This window comes from Artemia sp. Qi Xiang Cuo, chromosome 6, assembly GCF_049724085.1.
Source record: "Artemia sp. Qi Xiang Cuo chromosome 6, ASM4972408v1, whole genome shotgun sequence".
Classification (NCBI taxonomy): Eukaryota; Metazoa; Arthropoda; class Branchiopoda; order Anostraca; family Artemiidae; genus Artemia; species Artemia sp. Qi Xiang Cuo.
This window is the reverse complement of record NC_142799.1, coordinates 81,765,985-81,789,949: the sequence shown is the minus strand read 5'-3', so window position 1 is coordinate 81,789,949 and position 23,965 is coordinate 81,765,985. Positions and strand designations below refer to the sequence as shown.

Here is a 23,965-nt window from a genome sequence, read left to right as displayed (position 1 = left end):
CGATGACCTATGGTTCTTAAATTAGAACCAATGGTGGGAGACTGTTGGATTTCACCAGTATGTAGGTTAACAATATATTAACCTGTAATAAATACAATAAAATACGTAAATATGTATTTTTGTTGTATTTCATCAGTTTTTTTTCTTCCAGCCCTTCTTTGTCCTAGCGTTGATGTTAAGCGGGTTTTCACTTGGTTAATTGCAGTTTTTAATTTTTGTATCACCAAATCTACACATTGAAACATTGCCCCCCCCCCCCTATAAAAAAACTCTGGTGACATCCTTGGTGTGTACATGAGATGATCCACGTTGTAGTACAAAGTTTTGAAATGAATAATTAAAAAAAAGAAATATTTTTTTACCATTGTGTTTTCGCTTATATGATTAATGAACGAAAAGTGGCAGGTAGCCAGGGCTGCACTCAAGGCTTTGGCGCCCCTAAGCCCAAGCGATTTATGGGGAAATCCCCGAAAATTTGGGGAAAGTGGAAGTCATGAACAGAAGGCAAATGATGAATGATGAGCCAAAAGTAATACAAGAGAGAGGTGATACCGAGCATTCAGCTGTGATTCTTGGAGACATCTGATAGTTTATAAATGGTGACTAAATTCCTTTGTTGTTTTAAAATCACTTTTCTGTGAGTAGTCTACGCAGCAACAAAGAGCATCTGATATTTTGACGATAAATCATATCAGTTCAGTTTTTGTTAAGAAAAAAAGTCATTTAGTTTTTTTTGCGCCCCTAAGCCCGGGCCTAGTAGGCCTATGCGTAGATACTGGCCTGGGGGAAGCTAAGCTTTAAGTATCCAATAACAAAAATCTCGTTTGCATTTGTTGAAATTAATTATTTAGTCGGCTATATGTGTTTTATACAAAAATTGTATTACAAGAACTCTGACTATTTCTGAGCATTTAGAGGGCGTATGATTGTGTCATTCATAAGTACATATTTATGTATAAAAATACTGGTAAAAAAATATATCACTACATATAATTAATTCTTGTTTGAAACAAACTAAAAATTAAGTGCTTTTAGAGTTCACGTAATTTCAATCTACATATTTTGTGTTTTAAAATTGTATTTTCAAGTATGAAATCCTGCAGATATTTGATAAATAAGAATCTTTTGAGGAAGTTTTCCTCAAATTCTAGAGAATCTGTGAAGGTAATTACCAACAAACTAGACTAATTTATTCATTATCTGTGTTTAATTTTAGCCTAGACTATATTTACTTATAAAATTTAATAGGCTATTTTCTCTTGGAGACTGGGCCACCCTAGGCCTAGCCCACATAGGCCTAGGCTATTTTGTAAGCTCATATTAGGGTAAATTTTCGGCAGTTCATATTATTGGTAAAATTCTACTTTAGCTACTTTTGGCTATCTTGGAATGGCGTTAGGTTAGGAAAATGAAACTCAGGGATGGGTCTACAGGCCAAAGTAGGCTATGTCCTAGGAAGGTATTTTCAATTACCTACCTCCAATCCTTTTCCCTCTATAGGGTCCTGAAATTTGCCTACATGACAGGTCTATAGCCTACCCATTGAAATTTTGACAAAACAACATTTTACCTTAATTTTCAGTTATCAGTTTCTTTTTGGTAAAGTTCTACCAAATCATATTATTGAGTTAGGACTAAAGTGAATACACCATTTGATGCCTAATTTTATGCTGATTTCGAATATAATAAGCATTTCTATTGGAAATCAATTTCAGCCCCCCCCTATATAGGCCAATTCAGGGTTTGGTTAGATTATGTATAGCCTAGGCTATATAGGGGGGGGGGGCTGAAATTCATCTCAGATAGAAATGATTATTGTATTCGTTATCAGCATAAAAAAAGTCATCAAATGATGTATTCACTTTATTTCTAACTCAATAATATGATTTGGTTGAACTTTACCTCTTTTTCTCTGGCTTTAGCTCTGAAAATGCAATTTTAGTTATCTGAGCAGAATTTTAAGCCATACCAAAGTTTTATTTCCAAAATTTAGGATATGTATTTGCATATCTTTAAAACCTTATAGGCCTAAATTGGGATTGAGCAATGTTGTGAAGCTGAAAAATTGTTGTAGGCCTACTTCATTTAAGCTGAAGATCTATTTTGCAAGGTTTCACTTTCACAAGGTTCCCCCCCCCCAGATTTTTCTGGTGCCATTCCTTGTTTTTTCTTTTTTTTTGCTCTTTTTAGAATAAATTTGTCAATTTGGTCAATTATTGGCACCCTTGTCACATTGCACCCCTGCCCAAGATTTTGCTCATTGGCACCCTTATCACATTGAGTCTTCCCAAGATTTTTCTTCTTGCTAGGATATCTTAGAAAGTAGGCCTAGTTGAGTTACATGAATGAATCCAAGGTCATAAATAGGTCAATATTCCAGGAAGGTATTGCCAAGCTACATTGTTAAATTTTTTGTTGTTCATATTTCATATTATTGACTGATGAATAAAGTAAACATACCACTTGATGGCTTTTTTTATGCTCTTTCCAAATAAAATAATCATTTTTGTCAGAAATGAATTTTACCCCCACCCCTATATATACCAATATAGGGTATATATTGGCACATTATGGGAGGTGGGGGGGGAAGTTTAAACTTACCTCTCATTTACATCAGAAATAAAATTTACCCCCCCCCCCCCCAATGTGCAAATAAAAACCCGGAATTGGTATATAAAGGGGTGGGGGTAAAATTTATTTCCAACAAAAATGATTATTATATTTGGTAAGAGCATAAAAAAGGCATCACATGGTATGTTTACTTTATTTGTAAGTCAATAATATAAATAATGAAAAATTTACTGCTACAATATATCCTACTTTGGGTACTTAAGCATTAGATGGTCACTTTTATATATTGTGCAAGGAAACCAGTCACATAAAACCTGCCAGATGGGTTAACTGCAAGATACTGCTATAGAGAAATGCAATGCAAAGCATGGTTTTCATTGTGTTTTACAATATTTAAACTGTTGTTTTTTGGGGTTTAGTGGGGGGGGGGAAGAAAGGTACCTAGTTTAGGTTATGTATTTCATATATGCTATGCTTTACCCCCACCCCCCTAATGTGCAAATATATAGCCCAAATTTGTTTATAAACTACTATATATTCATCCTATTTGGTTAATTAGCATTAACCAACTTGACTTCTTTAGCAGTAGGCTATATAGAAGTGACCATTTAATGCCTAAGTACCCTACTTTGTTAAATCTAAGCTTTGAAGATTGCATACATGGTAGGTCTATACATATCTGAATTCTGATTGGCTTTAGTTTTGAAAATACAATTTATGTTGGCCTATTTGAATAAAATATTAAGCCCTATGAATTGTTTTTTCCTAAATTAAAAAAATATAATTACAGACCTTTAAAACCTTAGAAATTGGGATTGAACAAATGTATAAATTTCAAAATACTTTCCTTGAAACTCATTTGAGCAGAAGATATATTGGTATAAATCTAGTTCAGTGGCTGTTGAGAAGTAAACATGTTAAGAAAACAAATATTACTTCATAATGTGCAGAATAATACTTAGCTAATACATATATGCAGCTCTAATGTACTTTGTTTCCTTTGGAAGGGTGTAATGTGGCAAGCTATCAGTAGATTGAGATAGAGAAGTGTCAGTAACTGTGTTGGCCTCAGGCAGCTTGGTGCTGTAGTATGTTGTTAGTAGTTGTAGTAGTAAGGTTACTTGGGCAGAAATTGCCTAAAAAAATCATTTTCTGTGCTCTTTCCAAATATAATAATCACTGTCATTGCAGTTACATCCCAGGCCCCCTCCTCACAATAGGACAGGGTACAGCCTTAGTTATATGCAAAAGTTTGCTTATTTTAAGGATTTGCCACTATTTTTATGCTTTTTTGTCATCAACAGTTTGTTCATAATGCCAAATAAAACCAATTTGAAAAAAAAGTCTTGGGGTTTTGAAAAATAACTAGAAACCCCTCATAATGCCAAATAAAACCAATTTGAAAAAAAAAAGTCTTGGGGTTTTGAAAAATAACTAGAAACCCCTCATTACAGGTGTTGGATTGAAATGAAAAATGCACCATAATCAAAAACACAAAATTGGACATCTATAATCCCCACCTTGAACAATAAGGGAACCATTTTTCACATGGGTAGCACTGATGGCTCTCATTTTTTTAGTTTTTTTTTTCAGGGTAACAAATTACTGCTCATAGAATATTGGGAAAGGGTCAATTTGAACAGAATTCATAAAGTCTATTGCCCTTAATAAGTAACAAAGGAGATCATGCCACAACAAAGTGGCATTTTGTGCAACAATACATCAGTTTTTAATAAAAAAGGGCAAAAATACTGGGGTATGCAAATTACAAGATAGTTAATCATAACATTGTTACACCCTAAATGAGTACTGTTGAGCCCCATCTTGAAAACTGTTTCTTGCTTTTTTTTGGAAAATTGCTTTTTTGCTGCCACCTCTACTACCAGGCTAGTACAAGATCATTGAGGATTTCTAATGGTTAGTAATCATACCTATGTGCTTAAAAAAAAAAAAAAAAAAAAAAAAAAAAAAAAATTATAACTCCATTTCAAAGTGTCATATGCTATTACAAAGTGTAGTTTTGGTCTCTGAAGTTCTATTCAAACTAGAACTTAGTTTATCAGAAAACTGTATTTAAATAGGGACCAACTTGAAGTTAATTTGAAAGTTTATCTATTGGTATATAATTTTCAATTAAACCTGAAGCTTTTATAGGCCCATTGCAATGAGACTGAGGAAGTAATTAGTTTTTTCAAGTTTATTATTGTGTTCTCTATACAGAATATTTTAGACAGCTCTGTATTTTATTATTGGATTTAGGAGAAGAACTTGGTAGAGAGTTTTCAAAATATAATGTGATTTTCTAAATTGTTTAAAGTCAGCATATAATTTTTCTTCTTCTAACCATTCAGCTTAAAATCTGCCAGATCGTTTTGAGATTACAGGGCTGGGCACCACCAAACCCTTGCTTTTTTCCTTTCCTAGGGTAATAAACCTACATAGGCAGTGACAGATTATCAGCATAGGAATTAATTAGTTAAATTAGAATGCTTGGTAGACAGGTGCCACATATTTTGATGTTTTTCATGAGCTCAATTTGTTTTGACTTTCTTAATGGCTGCCTTAGTAACTGTCTTGGGGTGTATTTTTAAATGGATTTTCCAGTATTTGTTTTTTGGCTCTATCTGTTTTATGACTCTTATAGTCTTATAGCTGTGAGATGATTACTGTTTCAAGTTTTTGTTTAACTGGTGAATGATTTTCTCTGCCTTCAGTAATTATCTTTTTGAGATGCTCTATGATTCTTCCACATCCATTTTATCACCAAAAAATCTTCAATACTCCCTGTTCCTATTGAATTAATTTGGAATCTGTATATACATGTTTTTCTTAATCCAATCTTTGGTACCAGATCTATAGAAAAAAGTTCCCTGGAAGTTTGCCAAATGTTTCAGCTAAAGCAAAAAAAAAAAAAATCATTAAGGTACTTTTTTTCTGTTTCCTATGATCTTTTTCTTTTTGTGATGTTATTTGACCTTTTTTATATGCAAGTTGTGGGCCATTTTTTTTTACTTCAGGAGTAAAGTTGACTGACTTCCTGATGTTTATAAGGAAAAAAAAAACTAAAAAAAACACTATTAATTTATAGCTCTTTATGCTCCAAAAGCACTGTTTATTAGTAACCCTCCATCTCTATGCTGTTTGTTTAAATCTGCTTCATCCTTGTCATTTATGCAGGATGGCAGGCTGTCAGGCACAGCTTGCCCCCCCTCCAACGTTTTCACATTTGTTCAATTCTCATTTATTTGACTGTTTTTTTTTGTAGCCTTGGCCTCTCATAAAGATTCTATGTCCCTGCAAATGTATTTTGTGCATGAGTGTTAAATTGTATTAATTATTGTTCCTACTGATCTAAATAGTAAAGAAATTCATTCTTTACATTAAAGCTTCATAGGGTCAACATAATTGTGGGCATCCTCCCATTCACTTGGTTGAGAGCTTCAGTTTTGGCCACCTCCCAAAAATTTTCAAATAAACTACCCATAAAATCAATATAAGAACTACAGTAAATTGAACTTAAAAGTAATGTCTCTAGGAAGAATATAATGCCTAAGAAACATAGAATGAAAAACGTTTCAGCTGAAATTTCACCATTTTTTCTTAGTATTTTTCTTCAAGGCTTATTTGCATTTATGCTACTCTAAGTTGAGAGTTGGTTATTATAAGATAGACATTCTTACTGAAAATATTAGATTTTAGAAAGTTGCATTTTTATTTTTTTGCTCTTAATTTTTTTTTAGAAAGGACTGGTACTTGGTGTTTATGAAAGTGAATCTTCATCCATTGGTGTAGAGCTGACACCTGCTGCTAAGCTTGTCAATAATCAAACTGAGAACAAGTTGACAAATCTACTTCATCTGTGAGTACAATTATATATTTTTTTTTCTTTAAAGATTTTCCAGGAAATATAAGATTTTGCTAGGGTTTTCTCTGTTTTGGAACCCTAGGAAATTTTTTTGGAAGGAATTTTCATTTTGTGGAATTTTTGGCATTATTCTTTATAGGATTAAACATTTGAACATTCGTTTCCAGAGTTAATAGGTAAATAAGCTGTGTGATGTTTCCCAGCACCAGTTTTTTTTTATATAGAAAACAAGTCATTTTCATTTTTGACAAAAAGCTATTTTTTTGAGAAAACATAGGCTAAGAGACTTTGTTTAGCTCCTCCAATGATTGTGGCTTACCATGCAAAAAATTTAAACTACAAGCAACCAATATGCAATCAGTATTAAAATTTTAATTAGATAATTTGGCTAGACACAGGATACTCTGATTATTAGCACAAAAGAGTTATCTAAGTGGCTGGCCATTTATGACTTATATAACTCAAAATGGAATGCTACCCATTAATTCATTAAAAGCTAATTACAGCCTTTGGGCAATGCTTCTGAACCTATTAATTGCTTTGTTCATAAACATACCTTCTATTTTATTCATAGGTGCCTGCAGAAAATTTTTCAAGGGGAATTAGACACCAGAATAGTAGTAGATGGAGGGGGAGTAGAGGAGTATGTTTGTTAGTTTCAAGTAAATTATAACTTTATTGTTTAATTTTGTTCATTTTTAATTTCGCGCTTTTTAAATATAAAAATTGGGGGAGCCTCCTCCCCAACCGTTATTGAACTTTATGCTAAAGTTCAACTTTTGTATGACAATCCTTCAAAAATGAAATTCCTTGAAAAAGACGACACCTTAATATTTTTTTTTCCAGAAGGGGCTTTAAAATTCCAAAATGACTCTTTCAAATGTGCTGTTTTATATTCTTAGGGGAGGATTTATTAGAAAAATGCTGTTCCTCAGTACACCCCACTCCTCCAGCCTTTGTGAAAGTAAAGATGTGAATTAATATTTTTTACAAAAGACAGCATAGAAGAAATAATGCCTAAAAGAAAGCTGGACACACAAATAATGAATAGAAATATCTTGGCCTCAATTTATCTAGAAACCAACCCATTTGAAACATATCATAACTATCATAAACATCCTACATATAATATAACATATATCTTAACTATCATAACTATGAGCGGTAATAGTGAAAGTTTTAGCTTTCGAGTCATCCCAGTTTATGAATATTGAAAGATTTTATTAAGATAGGTTTATGTGGGCCTTAACTTTCAACAAAGTTATATGTAAAGACTTGTTGACAAGCACTGATTCTAGGGGGTAATTTTACTTCCTCACTCGTCTTTAAAAAAGGGTGAAAAAACGAAATCTATGCTGTCCTTTATTGCCGCTTTTAATTTGTAAATCAACTCCTTCTTTAAAAGACAGATTTTAAAACCAATAATTCAAACACATATTTGTGAACAGAAGTACTATATTCTACACTTTTGCTTGTTTTTGTCTGTCTGAATTCTCCTCTGGGGATGCAACACATCATTATTTCCTAGTGTCTCTTTGTCACTAGAGGCACTAGACTAAATAATATCTAGATTGTTGTAGTCATTGGTGCCAGCAGAAAATCTTCCCGGGAGGAGGGGGGGGGAGATACCTGAATTCTGGAATTCTTGAAATGATATAGTTTTGTAAATACTTTCTAAGACCACACTGGCTATACTTGACATATGAAGCTAAGAGAGGAAAGTAAATAATAATTGAAAAATAGAACCAAAAAAGGGTGAGAAAACGAGGATTTTGTCAGCCAGTGGCAAAACATGAAGACGAAAAACAAGCAAATATTCCGACAAGGACCTCCGCCAAGTCGTCCTCAGTGCTAAAAAAAGAATAAAAAAAAACACAAAAGATTTTTGTTGTTTTTTCCTTTTTTGTTTAGTACTGACGACGACTTGGCGGAGGTCCTTGTCGAAATATTTGCTTGTTTTTCATCTTCATGTTTTGCCACTGGCTGACAAAATCTACGTTTTCTCACCCTTTTTTGGTTTTATTTTTCATTTATTATTTCCTTTCCTCTCTTAGCTTCATATGATATAGTTTTGTGAATATGATACTTTCACTGACATGGAAAATACAGTCAGTATTCAGTGCTCTCTGTAAAAAAAAAATCGTCGAAGGAACATATGCTATGACTTCTACCTCTGATTTAGAGGGAGACACAACACCAAGGGAAAAAAAAATAAACGAAAATGGGTGATTTATATGGAGAACTTGCAACATTATTAGGATAAATTATGAACGTATCAACATTTGGGAGAGGGGGTATGGGCCAGAAGGACTTCCATCTCCGCACCTGGATTAAGGAATCGAAGTTGAGGCTTTTACAATTTATGTTGACGTCGATCAACTCCAATATTAGCTATAAAATATTAGTTTTAACGTCAATATTAGTTCTAATAGGAGTTAGATGGTATTTCCGACTTTGGGTCCTTGCTGATGTAACTTTAACTTCATACATGAGTATTCAGTCCAGGCAGCCTTTTGCAGAGGCCGTTGTCCATAGATCTGAATCTTACGCCCTGCCGCAGTTGTCCTCCTATAGAGGATCCTCCCACGATGTTGTTCTGCGTCACCAAGCAATTTAACCCTTTACTGGAAGAAGGTTTGTAACTCAAGGGACAAACCTTCCAAAAAGCACAGTTTTTTTGGATATTTTCTTCTGGTTCCCAAGTAAATACAGACAAGAATTTCCATTTAAGATATTTACCTCGTCTTTCGGGTTTTCAATCAGATTCTGCATCAATCAACTCCAATATTAGTTCTAAAATATTAGTTCTAACGTCAATATTAGTTCTAATAGGAGTTAGGTGGCCTCCTAAAATTAGTTCTAGGACACCTCCCCAGCTTTTGGGGAGGTAAATTCCTTATTATGTTGTGCTCTATTGCGCCAGCCGGCATAGGAGGAAATAAGTCAGTTCTTCTTACTTAAATCAAAAATTTTATCTTATGTTAAATAAAACATTTAGTAATGCAGAATCTAACAAGATTTCGCAAATTTTGGAAACAAATTTACTGTGCTTAGAAATATATAAGTATTTTGTTCAAGATTGGAGACGTCTAGACTATTCTACCCTCTTGGGTAAAATGACTTGAATTTAATTTATGATACGCAGTATGTTTAAATTTCGATTGCTGGGACAAGTGTCGTTGAGTTCATTCCTTTTTTACTCCCAGATATTGTTTTAACCAAAGACATTGAACATGGTTGAGTGTTTCCTATGTGCAATAGTAATTGTCTGAGTTTCTTCCCTTTCAATATTTCCCCATATTTCTAATGATGTTGGATTGGAAACAAGACCAATATGATTTCCTAAGGCAAACCTTTTTGAAGCAATAACAGAAAAATGACCCTTTTTGTTGTGTAATCTTGAACAATATTTTCCTACATATTAAGTCTGTGAACCCCAGTCACGAAAGGATTGTATACCTGTAAACATATCTAAAGGATTATGTTAGTATCTTTAAAGGACTGATGAGACTAGAAAGGTATCTTGAATTACTTTTAATTATACAGTTTGTTTTTACAAGCTATAAGTAAAATGCTAATAGTAATTAATCAAACAGTTCGTGGTAACAAACAGTAATTAAGGAGTGACTCGGCCCAATAGTAACCGAAACTAAAAAACGAAATTTTGATAACAATCGATGTATCAAAAGAATTGATTTTTTATGCTGATTCCAAATATATAAAATTCATTAAGTTCAGTATTACCCATCAAAAGCTACAAGCCTGAGAAAATTTGCCTGATTTTCTAAAAAGTGGGATCACCCCCAAGAAGTCGATCTTAATGAAGATGGCACCATAAGATTCAGCATATCAGATAACAATCTTGTAGAAGTTTCAAGTTGCTATTTAAAAAATGTGGAATTTTGTATTATTGTGCAAGAAGAAAGATCATGGATACGTGTTTATTTATTTATTTTTTCCCCAGGGGGGATCTTATCGAACCAATGGTCTCAGAAGACGGGAACATGGCTCATTCAAATGAAAATAAAAAAGTTCTAGTGCCCGTTTTAACTGACAAAAAGATGGAGGATAACTATCCCCCCCCCCCCTCACACGCCCCCTTTTCCCCAAAGGAATGCGATCAAAGTTTTGAGAAGGCCATATGATTCAGTATAGTTGAGAGGTAGAATAACTATGCCTTTGGAGACGACAAGATTCCCCCATAACTCCTGGGGAAAGGGCTGTAAGTTATGAAATTCGCCCATTGCATTCACATATAGCAGATTATTTACTATTGGGAAATATACGGACTTTTTTTTTTTGGGGGGGGGGGCAGGATTTTCTGGGGGGGGGCATGGGAAAAGTTTACAGGGGGGATTCTTCAGGATGAATTTTACACAGGGAGGGGGGAGGGGGTTTCCTGGCATGATCTGGAGAGCAGTCAGAATTTAAATTAAAAAAAAAGTTTTACAGCTGAAAGTAAGGAGCAACATTAAAACTTAAAACGAACAGAAATTATTCCGTATATGAGGGTGGCTACCCCTTCCGCAACCGTTGCTTTTTACGCTAAAGTTTGACTTTTTCTCAGAGTGCTTTAATAAAGGCTGCTCAAACACAAGAGCTGTTGGATTTGAATGAGAAATATTTTTACAGAACTTTAAGCCTTCAGCATAAAGAGCGAGGGCTGAAAAAGGGGTAGCCACCCTCATATACGGAATAATTTTTATTCGTTATAAGCTTTAATTGGCTCCTAACTTTTAGTTTGAATAAAAACGTTTTTTATTTAATTTCTAAAAAAAAAGAATATTTCGAAGTAACATATGAATGGAAATAATTTTGATTTTATGCTGATTCAAAGTTTGAATTTTTTTTCAAGTTTGATGGTACATATCAATAGTCATTACGAAAAATCACTTGGCATTATTTCAGGAAAAAGAGGAACACGGCCTCCGAAAACGATCACATTTTGACTAAAATTGCCCCTAAAAATTATGACACCTAAGAATGCCCCGCAAAGAATTTTCAAGCTCCTTATCTATAAAAAGTGAATTTTAAATTTTTGCGTCTTGGGTCTGTCTTTTGTCATTTTTGTCCAACCAGGAGTGGTTGTGTCAAATCAGTTATCGTAGAATTTAGGAAGTGTTTCATTCAAACGACCATATGAAGTTTTAGTGCCCTTTTCAAGAGCCAAAACTGATCTGGGGTAAGAAGTATGCCTATTTTCCTATCCCTTCCTAATTAATACCATTAAATTTAAGGTAATCTTCCCCCACATAGTCTCTATAAATCCACTTAAGCTCATTTATGGTAGCTCTGGCTCAATGACAGGCGAAAACCCTGCTTATTGGCCCTTGGCGGGAATTTTATGTAGCTTACCAAAATGTGATGTTGCATCAACCAATTCGTCCAGGCTTTCTGTAACCACTGCAGAACTTTAGTTCTTAGAATTTCTCGCAATAAACTGAAAGTGGTGGCAGGCCAAAACCAAAGTGTTGCAGCCGAAATACATTTTTCTATTCGTTAAAATAAGATAGGAATTTTGCTTAGAAATTCTAGATTTTCTCCTTAAATAGGGGAAAGATACAACTTTTTTGGCCCCCTAAGTTTTGTACTGAATAGAAGGCGTTAACGTTAGTTTAAAAGGCTAATTTATTTTGATTTACATATTTAGTAACAGTAAAATAGCCATATTATTGTATTTGTAGTTTTGCTGACGAACGTGGGTCAAAATAACTGCGTGTACATAAATGTCCAGGGTTGCCAACTTGCACACTTTTTTTGTCAAATGCACTCTTTTTTTTACCTCAGAGAGGATGCGGAAGAGTGAAAATCACTCTTTTTAGGTGGTATTTTTCATTCACTTTGAAAGTCAGTAGTTGACATCTTTGTCCCCAAGGAACAGGGTTACCAATTTGCGCACTTTTCATTTGAAATGCACTCTTTTATGGCTCAGAGGTGATGCGCAAGCAGTGGCAGCCATGCATCTTTTTTGGCCTTGGTTTGCACTCTTTTCGGACCTCAACAGTTGGCAATCCTGTAAATCTCCACAGTTAGCCAAGGGACGTGGATAAGAGGAATAATATTGAGATATTTTCTTATCTTCAGTAAATGGGTTTCTAGGCCCATCTATTGAAGATAAGCGAAAGTGGCACTCGGGTAACTTATTTATACATATTTTTATCACGGGTGGCATGAAACTATATGGAATACCTTCGATTTCAAACATGAAATGGGAGGGGGACAAGTGGAGGGATAGAGACTCGTCCCTTATTTTGGCTAATCCAAAGTAAATATTGATAAAAAAGGAAATCCAGACCACTGGAACATTTTTTTCTTGTCTAATTACATTGACAAACTTGTTTCATCCCAGGTATCTGTGAAAAAATGGTTGTTGTTCAGAGAGGGGGATGTAGGGGAACTGTTTTAGATATTTCATCAACTTCTCTAAGAGGGGCTTCCAACTAACAAAAAAAAACGAAACTTGGTGGAACTTTTACGTTTACCCCTTTTTGTCAGTTGCTTAGTGCCGATATATATTTGAAGATACATGTTGAAAAAACTAATTTGTACTACCAGCTACTGTTTTATTGTAAAGCCTAATGCCCGGGACTCATTATAGTCATACTTATCGATAAAATCAAAGCTACCCACGCCTACAGCGTCAATTATATATCCTTTCGTAATTTCTCGAACTGAACATGGTTCAGCTTTTAAGCGTACACTTTTTGACTGACCAATTAGAGTTAATATTTAAGGCATTTTTTTTAATTAGGAAAGGTTTCCCCGAAGTTCGCCGAAAGAAAATTGGGTACTCCGATATCTCCCGAAAATGAGTGTTTCTAATACAAGAACTTTAACACAAAATACAAATTATTAGTTTTTGTTAACGTTAAATTTGAGAGTGATTAGAGCCCATTCCTCTTTCGGGGAAATTTGAGGACATCTGAAGCACTGTCTCGACTCTGGACGTTTTAAGCTACTTTTCTTGAATTGAGTTTTTCCTTATTACTTATTTCAAGACAAAAAAAAAGTTTTTTTTTACCTGCAAGATAAATGTGACAAAAATAGAAAGACAAAGTAATAGTAGGCAATAGTTGCCAACTAATAACTGTTAACAAAAGCTTTCGAAACCAATTTGTTGTCATTTGCATTTTTTCTGCTTTTGTAGTATGGTCTTAAGACCAAGAAGATACATATACTATTCATAAATTTTGGCTGTTTTTGGACATATATGACTATCGTATGGCTTGGGGATAATACTACAGAATTAAAGTATATTTGATGCTCTGATATCTGTCATAATGGAAATCAAAATAGTCGGGAACTCAATTGAGCAGGTACAGCTATCAACACATGCTGAGACAAGTGTTAAGCTGACTAAAATTGGCAACTTTTGGAATTTATGCAATACACTAATCAAACAGTTCGTGATAACGAACTGAAAGTATGGAGCGACCCGGTTCAACAGCAACCGAAACTCTAAAAAACAGAATTTTGATCTGCAAAAATATAGAATTTTGTATTTTTGGCCAGAAGAAAGATCAAGTATGCGTGTTTATTCGTTTGTTTGTTTGTTTTTTTCCCAAGGGGTGATCGTATTGATCCAGTGGTCCTAAAATATCGCAAGAGGGCTCGTTCGAATGGAAATTAAAAGTTCTAGTGCCCTTTTTAAGTGACTAATATACCTGGAGGGCAACTAGGCCCCCTCCTACGGTCATTTTTTCTCAGTCACCAGACCAAAATTTTGAGATAGCCATTTTGTTCAGCATAGTCGAAAATCTAATAACTATGTCTTTGAAGATGACTTAATCCCCCACAGCCCCATGGGGAAGGGCTGCAAGCCATGAACTTTGCCCATTGTTTACATTTAGTATTGGTTATTAGGAAGTTACAGACGTTTTCAGGAGTGATTTTTTCTAATGGGGGGGGGGGGGTCGGGGAGGGGATTACGTGGGAGGATCTGTCCATGGAGGATGTTTTTATAGGGGAAGGGACATTTCTATGAAGGGGCGCCGGATCTCCAATTATTATTTAAAAAACGATCAGAAATTAAATAAAAAAAACAAGTCTTTTCAACTGAAAGTAAGGAGCAACATTAAAACTTAAAACAAACAGAAATTGTTACAATTATCAGGGTGTTTGCCCCCTAGTCAATACCTGGCTCTTTACGGTAAACTTTTTTTTAGTACTTTAAAAAGAGCTATCTATTCTAATTAAACGGCCTTTGTGATTCAAGGGTCATTATTAAAAGATTGGAACGAAATTCGAACTTTAGCTAAAAGAACGAGGTATTGACTAGGGGGCAAACCACCTCATATACGTAATAATTTCTGTTCGTTTTAAGTTTTAATGTTGCTCCTTACTTTCAGTTGAAAAAACTTATATTTTTTTATTTAATCAACATTAAGAAGTAATTTTTCGAGATATATGGTAGCGAGACTATTCTAATTTAAAGAAAATTCTTTTACTTTACTACTGTTTAAGGTAACAGTTAAACAATTCAAAAGTATGCTTAAAATTTTTCAGCTGGGGGAGGGGAGTGGCTCATAAGGTACAAGTGGGGCCATTGCTAGCTATAAATGTTGCGCTAGGAAAGCAAAGCTCAGTAGTATCTATAGAAGAAAAAAGGGGACAGATATTGTTATGTACTCTGCTTCGTATGCGTCGTTGCTCGAAGAGTGTCGTCCGTGGAAGATTTACTTCCTTGGGGTATATCCTCCTCCTCAAAATGAAAAGGTATATCTAACGTTTGCATAATTAATGAATTTTACAGTAGAGCATAATAAGGTATTAGTTGTAATGAACAAGGTATAACAGCCTTTCGCTTAAAAATTAAAACAGAAAAAGTACATAAAACCCACAAAGCGTAACTGAATTGGTATGTAGTTAATAAATCTTCGCTGGTGATCTCTCATCTAGAGGCATGCAAAATTTGTTTGTCCTAATTTTGGATGTTTTACCCTATATATTTCTGCAAATGCAATAAATGGACAATGATCTAACTGAGGAATGTTCGTCAATTTACAGCCTATTTTCAAAAAGACTGCAAGATACGCCCTAGCGTTAGTTGACTGTGTGAACTGTGTCATTTCTGAGATTTGCATTCCGTGTACTAATCAAAAGACGTATCTGCTTCAGTCGTTTATAGTATTTTCTGTTTGCTCAATGAGATGACACTTTCTATAAGGGAAAAGTAAACTTCTTTTTGTCTTAAAATATGTAATGAGGCAAACATTTTTTGCTTTCTCGTTCGAGAATATTTTCCTTCTCTTCTCCCTGTCTACAGAACTTTGTGAAATAGTTGTGTTCAATGTAGAAAGTTCCCTGTGTTTGATATTCTGCTGGCTACAGTTTTAATGTGAACGTGTATATAGGCTGTTTGCGCCAGGAGGTTTCTGTTGGTGAAAACGGAGGCTGTTGACAAATTTAAAGGATTATTATATCTTCATACCTTCGTACCTTCGTACCTTCTATAATCCTAAAGGATTATTATATCTTCGTGTCTTCGTACCTTCGTACCTTCTATAATCCTAAAGGATTATTACATCTTCGTATCTTCGGTAACCAGTGTTTTATTTTTAGGTAATTAAAAAATGGCTATGAATCGCAAACGAGGAAAGTTTAGTGGCAGTTGTAGTGAGAGCACTATATTAGACAGAAATAATGAATTTTTGTGCCCCATTTGCTTCCAAATCATCGAAGAAGCTCATGTTACTATTTGTGGTCACAGCTTTTGCTATGGATGCATTACCAAGAGTCTCGAACTGTCTAATCGATGTCCAAAATGTAACTTTGTTTTTGACTGCCACAACAAAATATTTCCAAATTTCTTACTAAATGAGCTGATTGCTAAATTTAAGTGTGGAATTGATCAGAAGTTAGCTATGATCAGTGAAGTGAACTTTTCTGACTTTGTTCAAGGCTTAGAAACTAGTGATGTTAGAGTTTCACTGCCTGATGTGAATAGGATGTTGAATATATTAACTGAACGAAAGAAACAACTTGAAAGTGATTCGAAATTAAATCAGCTAGAATTGATGAAAGAATTTCTGACAATAATTAAGAGTAAAAGACAGAAGGAGGTTGAACGGTTGAAGCGAGAACTAATCATCATTGAACGTGACGAGATTTCAGTTAATGAAAGTATCCGTAGCCTATGGCCTTCTGTTAGAGAAGTTAGTGAATCCACAGTTGTCCCTGATATACCCTATAAGAAGAGTCTCAAGTTCAGCACTACCGCTGAAAGGGTTCAGGGAAGTTCCGACATAAAGCGACGGAGATTACTTGAACAGATTAACGACTTAGAAGCCTGCTATCTAGAAAACAAGGCTAGTGACTTTCATCTTGATATCGGTGGTGACATCAATGAATTTAATGATCTGTTATACAAGTTTACATGTTATTCAAGCTTGCGTCCACTAGCCACTATTCACTACTCAAGTGACGTTTTTAACAACTCCAGCATCGTCTCTAGTATAGAATTTGACAAGGATGGTGATTATTTCGCGGTCGCTGGTGTTACGAAAAGAGTAAAACTTTACGAATTTTCATCTGTTATTAATGGTGTAATGGATTTGCATTATCCAATCGTTGAAATTGTTGGAAGTTCTAAAGTTAGTTGTCTTACGTATAATCATTTTCACAAAAACTATCTTGGCAGCAGTGACTATGAAGGAAATGTAACTATATGGGATGTATCAACGGGTAAGAGGCTTCGAAGTTATCAAGAGCATGAGCGTCGCTGTTGGAGCGTTGATTTCAACCGTGTTGATACCAATCTGCTTGCTTCTGGTAGTGATGATGCCAAGATAAAGTTGTGGTCCCTGAACGCTGATCACAGTGTAGCTACAATTGAAGCCAAGGCAAATATATGTTGCGTTAGGTTCAATCCGGAAAGTCGATACCATCTCGCCTTCGGTTCAGCTGACCATAGCGTACATTATTACGATATTAGAAAGCCGAAAGGGCCGTTGATGATTTTTAAAGAGCACAAGAAAGCAGTTTCCTATGTAAAGTTTTTGTCTGGTTCGGAGATTGTATCTGCCTCCACGGACAGCCAATTGAAGCTGTGGAATACCTCTCAAACTCACTCGCTCCGTACTTTTCAAGGACATGTAAATGAGAAGAATTTTGTTGGATTAGCAGCAAGGGGTGACTTTATTGCTGTTGGTTCCGAAAACAATGCAATGTATCTATATTTTAAGAAAATGTCTAAGCCTATTATGGATTTTAAATTTGATCAGACGAAAAATATTATTGATAAGGGTAATAAGGACGAAGAGAATAATGAGTTTATTTCTGCTGTTTGCTGGAAGAGGGACTCCAATTATATTGTTGCAGCGAACAGTCAAGGCATTGTCAAAACTTTGGAGATTGTATGAGTAGAGCCTTGTAGCCAAATTTTTTACCTCGTTGCCCCCTTTTTTGATGATGGGGGCAAAGGGCAAAGGGGGACAAACCTACAGGTGTAACTAGTACCTAATAAACAGCATACTTATCATTAGTTCCACATTTATCCATCCATTGAGCCAGAATATGACATTACCTAAACCTTTTCTTAGAAAATAATTTAGACTTGCTTAAACTACCAATCGCAGTGAAGTTGAAATCTATTTTTCGGATTTGGTTAAGTGGAAACTTAAACGACCATACCCTATATATCCTTAAAAATTAAAAAAGTTGGGATTCCAGTTTTTAATGAAAAAAATTCTCCAGTTGCTATTATGCAGCTTTGGTTGTGATGGGTGCCAAACGTGGGTGAAAAATCAGCGAAAATTAAGCAAAAACCATATAACACTAAGCAGCTTAAGATGCAGCTTGAATAAACCTAAGATGGGTTAAGGGGGCCATTTTTATTTTGATGATCTTGGTACTTCTAAAATATAAATCAAGTTTTATTTTCATGTTTTTCATGTCTTTCCGACATTTTTTTTTCAATCTTAAAAAAAGAAATGAAAAGCGAATTTTAAATTTAGTTCGTTAGATGGACAGAACTGACTCTCAGATATCGAATAAAAACAAATTGTCGTCGTATGCTGAAACATTAAACGTAATAAATAAATAACGTAATAAACGTAACAAAAAAACTTAATAAAACAATTGCACAGGGAACATGAACCTTGCGGGTACTAATTAGGACTGTAGACCCTACGTGAAAACTTATGATTTGGAGTAGGAGTTTTCAAGCTTTTCAGTCCTGTGTCCTTTTGATTGTCACCCCACCCCTAAGTTCATGAAACCCTGTGTTGAAACATTGATGCATATATGCAGCTTATTTTATCTTCTCTAAAATCACTTTTACACCCTTGATTGGGAATTCCTGATTTTAGAGTAACAGCCACAAATGATTGCTGCTTTATTTCCTTAGTTTTGTTTGAGTTCGTCATTGCTCAAGGGAAGAATATTTTTTCAAAAATGTTTGCTTTAATTCGTTTTCTTTCCTTCTTCCTGGGGGAAAAAAGTGAATTTGTGATTTAATAGTAAATTTTGATTAATGACCTTTGTTCGATAGGTCCTTAATGTGAACCAGGTTCAACAGTTGTTTCCTGGGTAGTTTTAAAAATTTAACTTTAGGTTGCTGTAAAATTCAACCTGCGTAAAATTTATTTGGAGAAAGCTCAACCTACCCCGTTTTTCAAACCACGCAAAATCTATCCTATTTAATTCCCACCCCAAGCGAAACCCAACCCACGTAATATTCAACATGGCAAAACTCAAACCTCCGAAATTCAATCAAAATAAAATAATTGAAGCGAGCAAAACTTCGTCGATGACGATTTTAACATGGTAAAAATCGATCTACTCAGCGGATGAAAATCAACCGATTACTCCACAAAGATGATCTTTCTAGATTTGATGGTTTGAGTTGTGCTGGGTTAAGTTCTACGAGATTTTGTTTGAAACTTTAATTTTACTTGGGTTGAGTTTTGTTTAGCTGAATTTAGCCTAAAATGGGTTTTGCATGGGCTGAGTTCTGTTCCGGTTTAGTTTTTCTAGTTAGATTTTACATGGGCTGAATTTTGTTGGGGCGACTTGTTTGCCGAAAATGTTGCATACTATATAATTAGATTGTGATTTCTGAAACTGTGTCTATTTAATGCTTAGCTGTCTGGATATTGGTCCGATTGTGTTTCAGCAGCATATCAAAACAGAAGAGGGGAATGATTTTATCCCCTAGGTTTGTTTAACGAAACCTCCTCCCTTTTAAACGTTATAAAGTTGTGGTGTATAATATACTTTTTTTTATCTTTCGAATATTTCCCCCTTTCTTCCCAAGAAGATAGGGGGAAATATTTGTTTGTGGGGAATTTGTTTTTTGTGGGGAAAAACTATGGTAAATTTAGACGAAAATGGCAAACTTGTCTTAGTAAAAATTTGTCAGGTGTACCAAAACTTGAGGATTTTTGGAGAATCTACTGGACTGTTGCTCACGGAAGCTGTCGGAATTTCGCTCAGGAGAATTACCGAACAATTTCTGATAAAATATTGAAAATTGCCGTAGAATAAAAGGAATTTTACACTCTTATCTACGAAATTTTGGTATAATTTAAAAGCCCCCCCCCCCCAACTTCAAAAATATGTCGTTACGCCCTCTCTTGAGAACTTCAGTTTTGGCTGCTTTTTCAGACGTGGTAAGACAATGGTCTATGATAAAATTACTTCGAATGATAGCCGTTCGTTAGCATAGTCCCTAGTAGGTCAGAAAAATTATGCTGGAGATGTTATGCCTATTTTTACTTACCGAAAGTCCCGAGCTTGAACGTTTTTCCCAAATAGAAAATGTGTCACTTCGAACATCCTTTTTCCTTGTCAAGTCTTGCTGCATTATGTTTAATTCCACGTACCCTTAAACTTACCCTAAGAATTTTATATTTTTTTTTGTATTAATAGAAAGGATTTTATTAAATTCTCAGGGTAATAAGAATTTCTATTCTTTTCGTTAAGAATGTATTGCCGATCTGCTTCTTTCGGTAAAAAGTTCATTATATAGTTCTTCTAGACTAAAGACATGGCCCGGATTGACCAGTGGGGTTAGATATTTTTCCCATTAGCATATTTATTTTGAAATAGTGGGGAGAGGATGGTTGAAAGGCATTCTCCTAGTTGTATTTTAAGCTATCGAGTGGGATTTGTAGGCTTAAAATGGGTTTAAACAGTGAACATAATAAAATATATTGATAAAATGCATTTTTTTCTGGATTAAGAGGGTTGGGGCCTAACCCGATCAACTTGCGCCAATGTTCTTTGACAGTTCAATTGTCAATAAAGCACCTTTGTGGATTCCAGATGTCACTCTTGATGTTTTCGTAAAAGTAGCGTTTTCTTCTAGCGTCGTAAGAGCGTAAATGTGCGAATAATCAGGTGGCTTATTTAAAGTCAGGGTTCTCTTGGCAAATATTTTGAATCTGTAAAGCATGGAGCTCAATAAAGAAATTTCTTTTGGTCGAATCATCAAGGAGTATGTTTAACAAGATTGAATTAGCTTAAAGCTTTACACTATTTCCTCAAATCCAGTATTAAAAATATTCAGCTTTGTGAAATCAAGCTCTTAAACTTAAGTCAGCTTAAGCAGTTCTTATAGTGAGTGTTAATCTAGAATGGGTTCCTAGTGCAGAAGAGGATGTAAAAACGCTCATGTAAGATAAATTCGTTAAATTGAAATAAGTTAGGTTTTCCGAGCCCGTAAATACTGAGAAGTTGTTAGAATATGTTTCGATTCTGCGCTGTTTTACGATTTTTTAAGTTCCGCATTAATTTTTTGGGACATTTTTCTCTTGTTGTTTATTGTAAAATGTATTCTATGTTTAATTTTATAGTAAATTTTGTTGTCCAAATATTTAAGATAGCTTAAGAAAGGTTCAGGGTGTATTCCTTTTTAGTTATTCAAAGCAAATTTTGTGCAAGTTTATTAAATGGGGGAAAAAACTATGGCACGTTATTTTGTTGTGAGAATTGGAGAAAAATTGTTTCCTCCTCCCCAAAATTTGAAGTCACGTTGCTTTTAATTCTGTCGAAAATTCAATTCTAACAATTGAGCAAAAACAACCCCTCTCAATTTCAACATGGAGAAGGTTTTGGTATCAGGGAGCAGGATAGTTTCACAGGTTCAATAATTAAGGTTTCTTTGGAGCAAGAAGAAGGTCAATTCGATATAAAACTTCTTGTGGGAGTTTTATCAGTTGGTGCAGAATACTGCATAATCTTCCCCGGATATGTCTTAGGTCCTCCCAAGCAAGTCTTTCCTTTCTCTCCTTTTTCTCCAGTCTTGCCCATCACCTGCAAATTATCAGTTTCATGGAGATGGTTTCCAGCTTCTCTGGAACTGGAGAGTACACACACACACTGTGTGTGTGTGTCTATGCCGATATAAAGTAATTAAAGCAATGTTATGTTTTCATAGACTGTAGGAATCCGGAGCAGCAAAAAGCCTCAGTGGCGCTGTCATCACGCGTTTGGGAAGTTAGGGGGGAGGGGTGTGTCTGTGACCATGAAATCATGTTTAAGTAAAAGTGTCGAAATTTTTAGAGCATTGCGATGTCTGTAGTTGTTTTACTGAGGTGCAATGTATAGTCAAGGAGTATTGTTATACCGATATAAAACTGTTAAGGTATACGATTTGTCAATATTTTGGAGAAGGAATCATGAACGGAATTAGGGCTCCAACCTACCATGTATTAGGATGGGGGAACAGGTAAAAAGGATGCTAACAAAATGAAGCTGTTATCCATTTGGATATGTCGGAACGACAATGATGCTACTGTTTCACATCATCAATTTTGTAGGTTCCCTCTTTCCGATCCTGACAAATTGAGTTGATATGATTCCTTTTTCTTGTACATCTGTTTTTAAAATATGCTTGTTTTGTGTTTATTTTTAATCCTAATGAAGAAAAGCTCATACTTTGTTCTGTATCATTTTGCCGCAAAATTAATTCGCCATCATTTTTATGTTATCAATTTTTTGATCATGTCAAAAGCGTCATTGTAAAGAGTCTCGCTGTTTTTTCATCTCATCGAGCAAATCGTTAGCGTTTTTTTTTATCATTTTTTGATCATGTCAAAAGCGTCATTGTAAAGAGTCTCGCTGTTTTTTCATCTCATCGAGCAAATCGTTAGCGTTTTTTTTTATCATTTTTTGATCATGTCAAAAGCGTCATTGTAAAGAGTCTCGCTGTTTTTTCATCTCATCGAGCAAATCGTTAGCGTTTTTTTTTATTATTTCAGAAAAAATGTCATCGTTTATCTGTCACCCGACAAAGCGCTACTGTTTTCGTCCGTCTATTCAAAAAAGTTTCACCGTTATTTTGTGTCATAAAACAAAGCGTCGGTGTTTTCATCCCGTGTGTGAAAAAGGTCATGGTATTTTCGCCGCATTATGAAGAAATAAACACAGTGGTTCCCACAAGGAAGGGCAGAGGTATTTCAGCCCTCCTTCCAGAAGAAAAACTACATAAAAATACAATATGTTCTGGCATTTGGGAAAACTGGTGTTTTTTGAAGTACAGCTTTATTTCAAAACCTTAGTACAACCCCCCCCCCCCCGCCCCTGGACAAATTTAAGTAAGCCCCTTCTGTCTCCCTGGAAAATTTTCTGAGGGAAATCTTGTTTAAATCTAAATAATCTTCGCCAAGTCTGCTTCAAAAAGAAGAAGAAACAAAGAAATAAGTCTTTTCTGCTTTTATTTCCTAGTGGGATATGCATTTTAAACGTCAGGGAATTAGTATTATGCCATCTCACGAATTGTCTGAGTTTAATTTGTCTGGAGATGTTCCCTAGGCGATGTGACGTCTACGACTTGTAAGATTTGTGTATTTACTGTTGCTCCAAAGATTTTCTTTGTCTACGTAATTATTTTCTTATTTAGTTAATGGATTTTCGTTTTCGTTTATTTTATATCATTCTTGTAAACGTGACATTTTGCTTTTCAATCCATTTGGTTTTGGGTGTCCCTTTCAAAATTGTTCTGTATCTTCTTGAAAGAATACATTATTATATTCTTTATTTTGTTTCTTGTCTTCTGTTTTTTTTATTAGGCTTTTAGAGGTGAAGATTATATATACCCCTCCCCACCCCTTTCCCCGCTACTTTTCAGCAAAACTATTTTTCAAATTACAGTCGAAAGCTAGGTATAAAGAAAAGTCGGAATTTCACTTGGGTAGCTGGATTTTTTGGTATTAAAAAAAAAAAAAAAAATTATAAAGACTTAAAGCAATGTTCTGAAATGAGTCGAGTTTCCCGTGGGCAGCAGAATTTGTTTTTTTTTGTGTTGGCTTTTCTGATAAACTTTTTAAAAGCTAGATTCTGACTAGTCGAATTTTCATGGGAAGCCATATTTATTGTCTGTTTTTCTGCATAATTATTTTCATGAAGAATTTTGATACAATTTCTTCATAGTTGTCTCGAATTTCGCCTGGCCAGTGAAATCTGTTTTGTTCCTGCTTTTCTTATAAACCATTTATAAAAGACAATTAGAGCTATTTTCTAACAGGATTCGGATTTAGCTTGGGTAGCTGGATTTTTTTTTTAGTTTATTTTTTAGATAATCTAGTT

The 23,965-nt window shown here is 34.8% G+C and overlaps 1 protein-coding gene across 1 annotated transcript; it reads left to right on the top strand.

The window, feature by feature from the left end:
• The first annotated feature begins 1,149 nt into the window (after positions 1-1,149).
• Positions 1,150-23,416, top strand: LOC148951661 (E3 ubiquitin-protein ligase COP1-like). The gene is made up of 3 exons (XM_089091252.1): positions 1,150-1,164; positions 6,312-6,430; positions 15,998-23,416. The coding sequence occupies exon 3, from the start codon at positions 16,009-16,011 to the stop codon at positions 17,794-17,796; it is 1,788 nt and encodes a 595-aa protein (XP_088947378.1). The 5' UTR covers positions 1,150-1,164; positions 6,312-6,430; positions 15,998-16,008; the 3' UTR covers positions 17,797-23,416.
• Positions 23,417-23,965: the final 549 nt, after the last annotated feature.

Excerpts from the sequence above, each read along its gene's own strand:
- LOC148951661 (XM_089091252.1), top strand. The coding sequence starts at position 16,009 with ATGGCTATGAATCGCAAACGAGGAAAGTTTAGTGGCAGTTGTAGTGAG.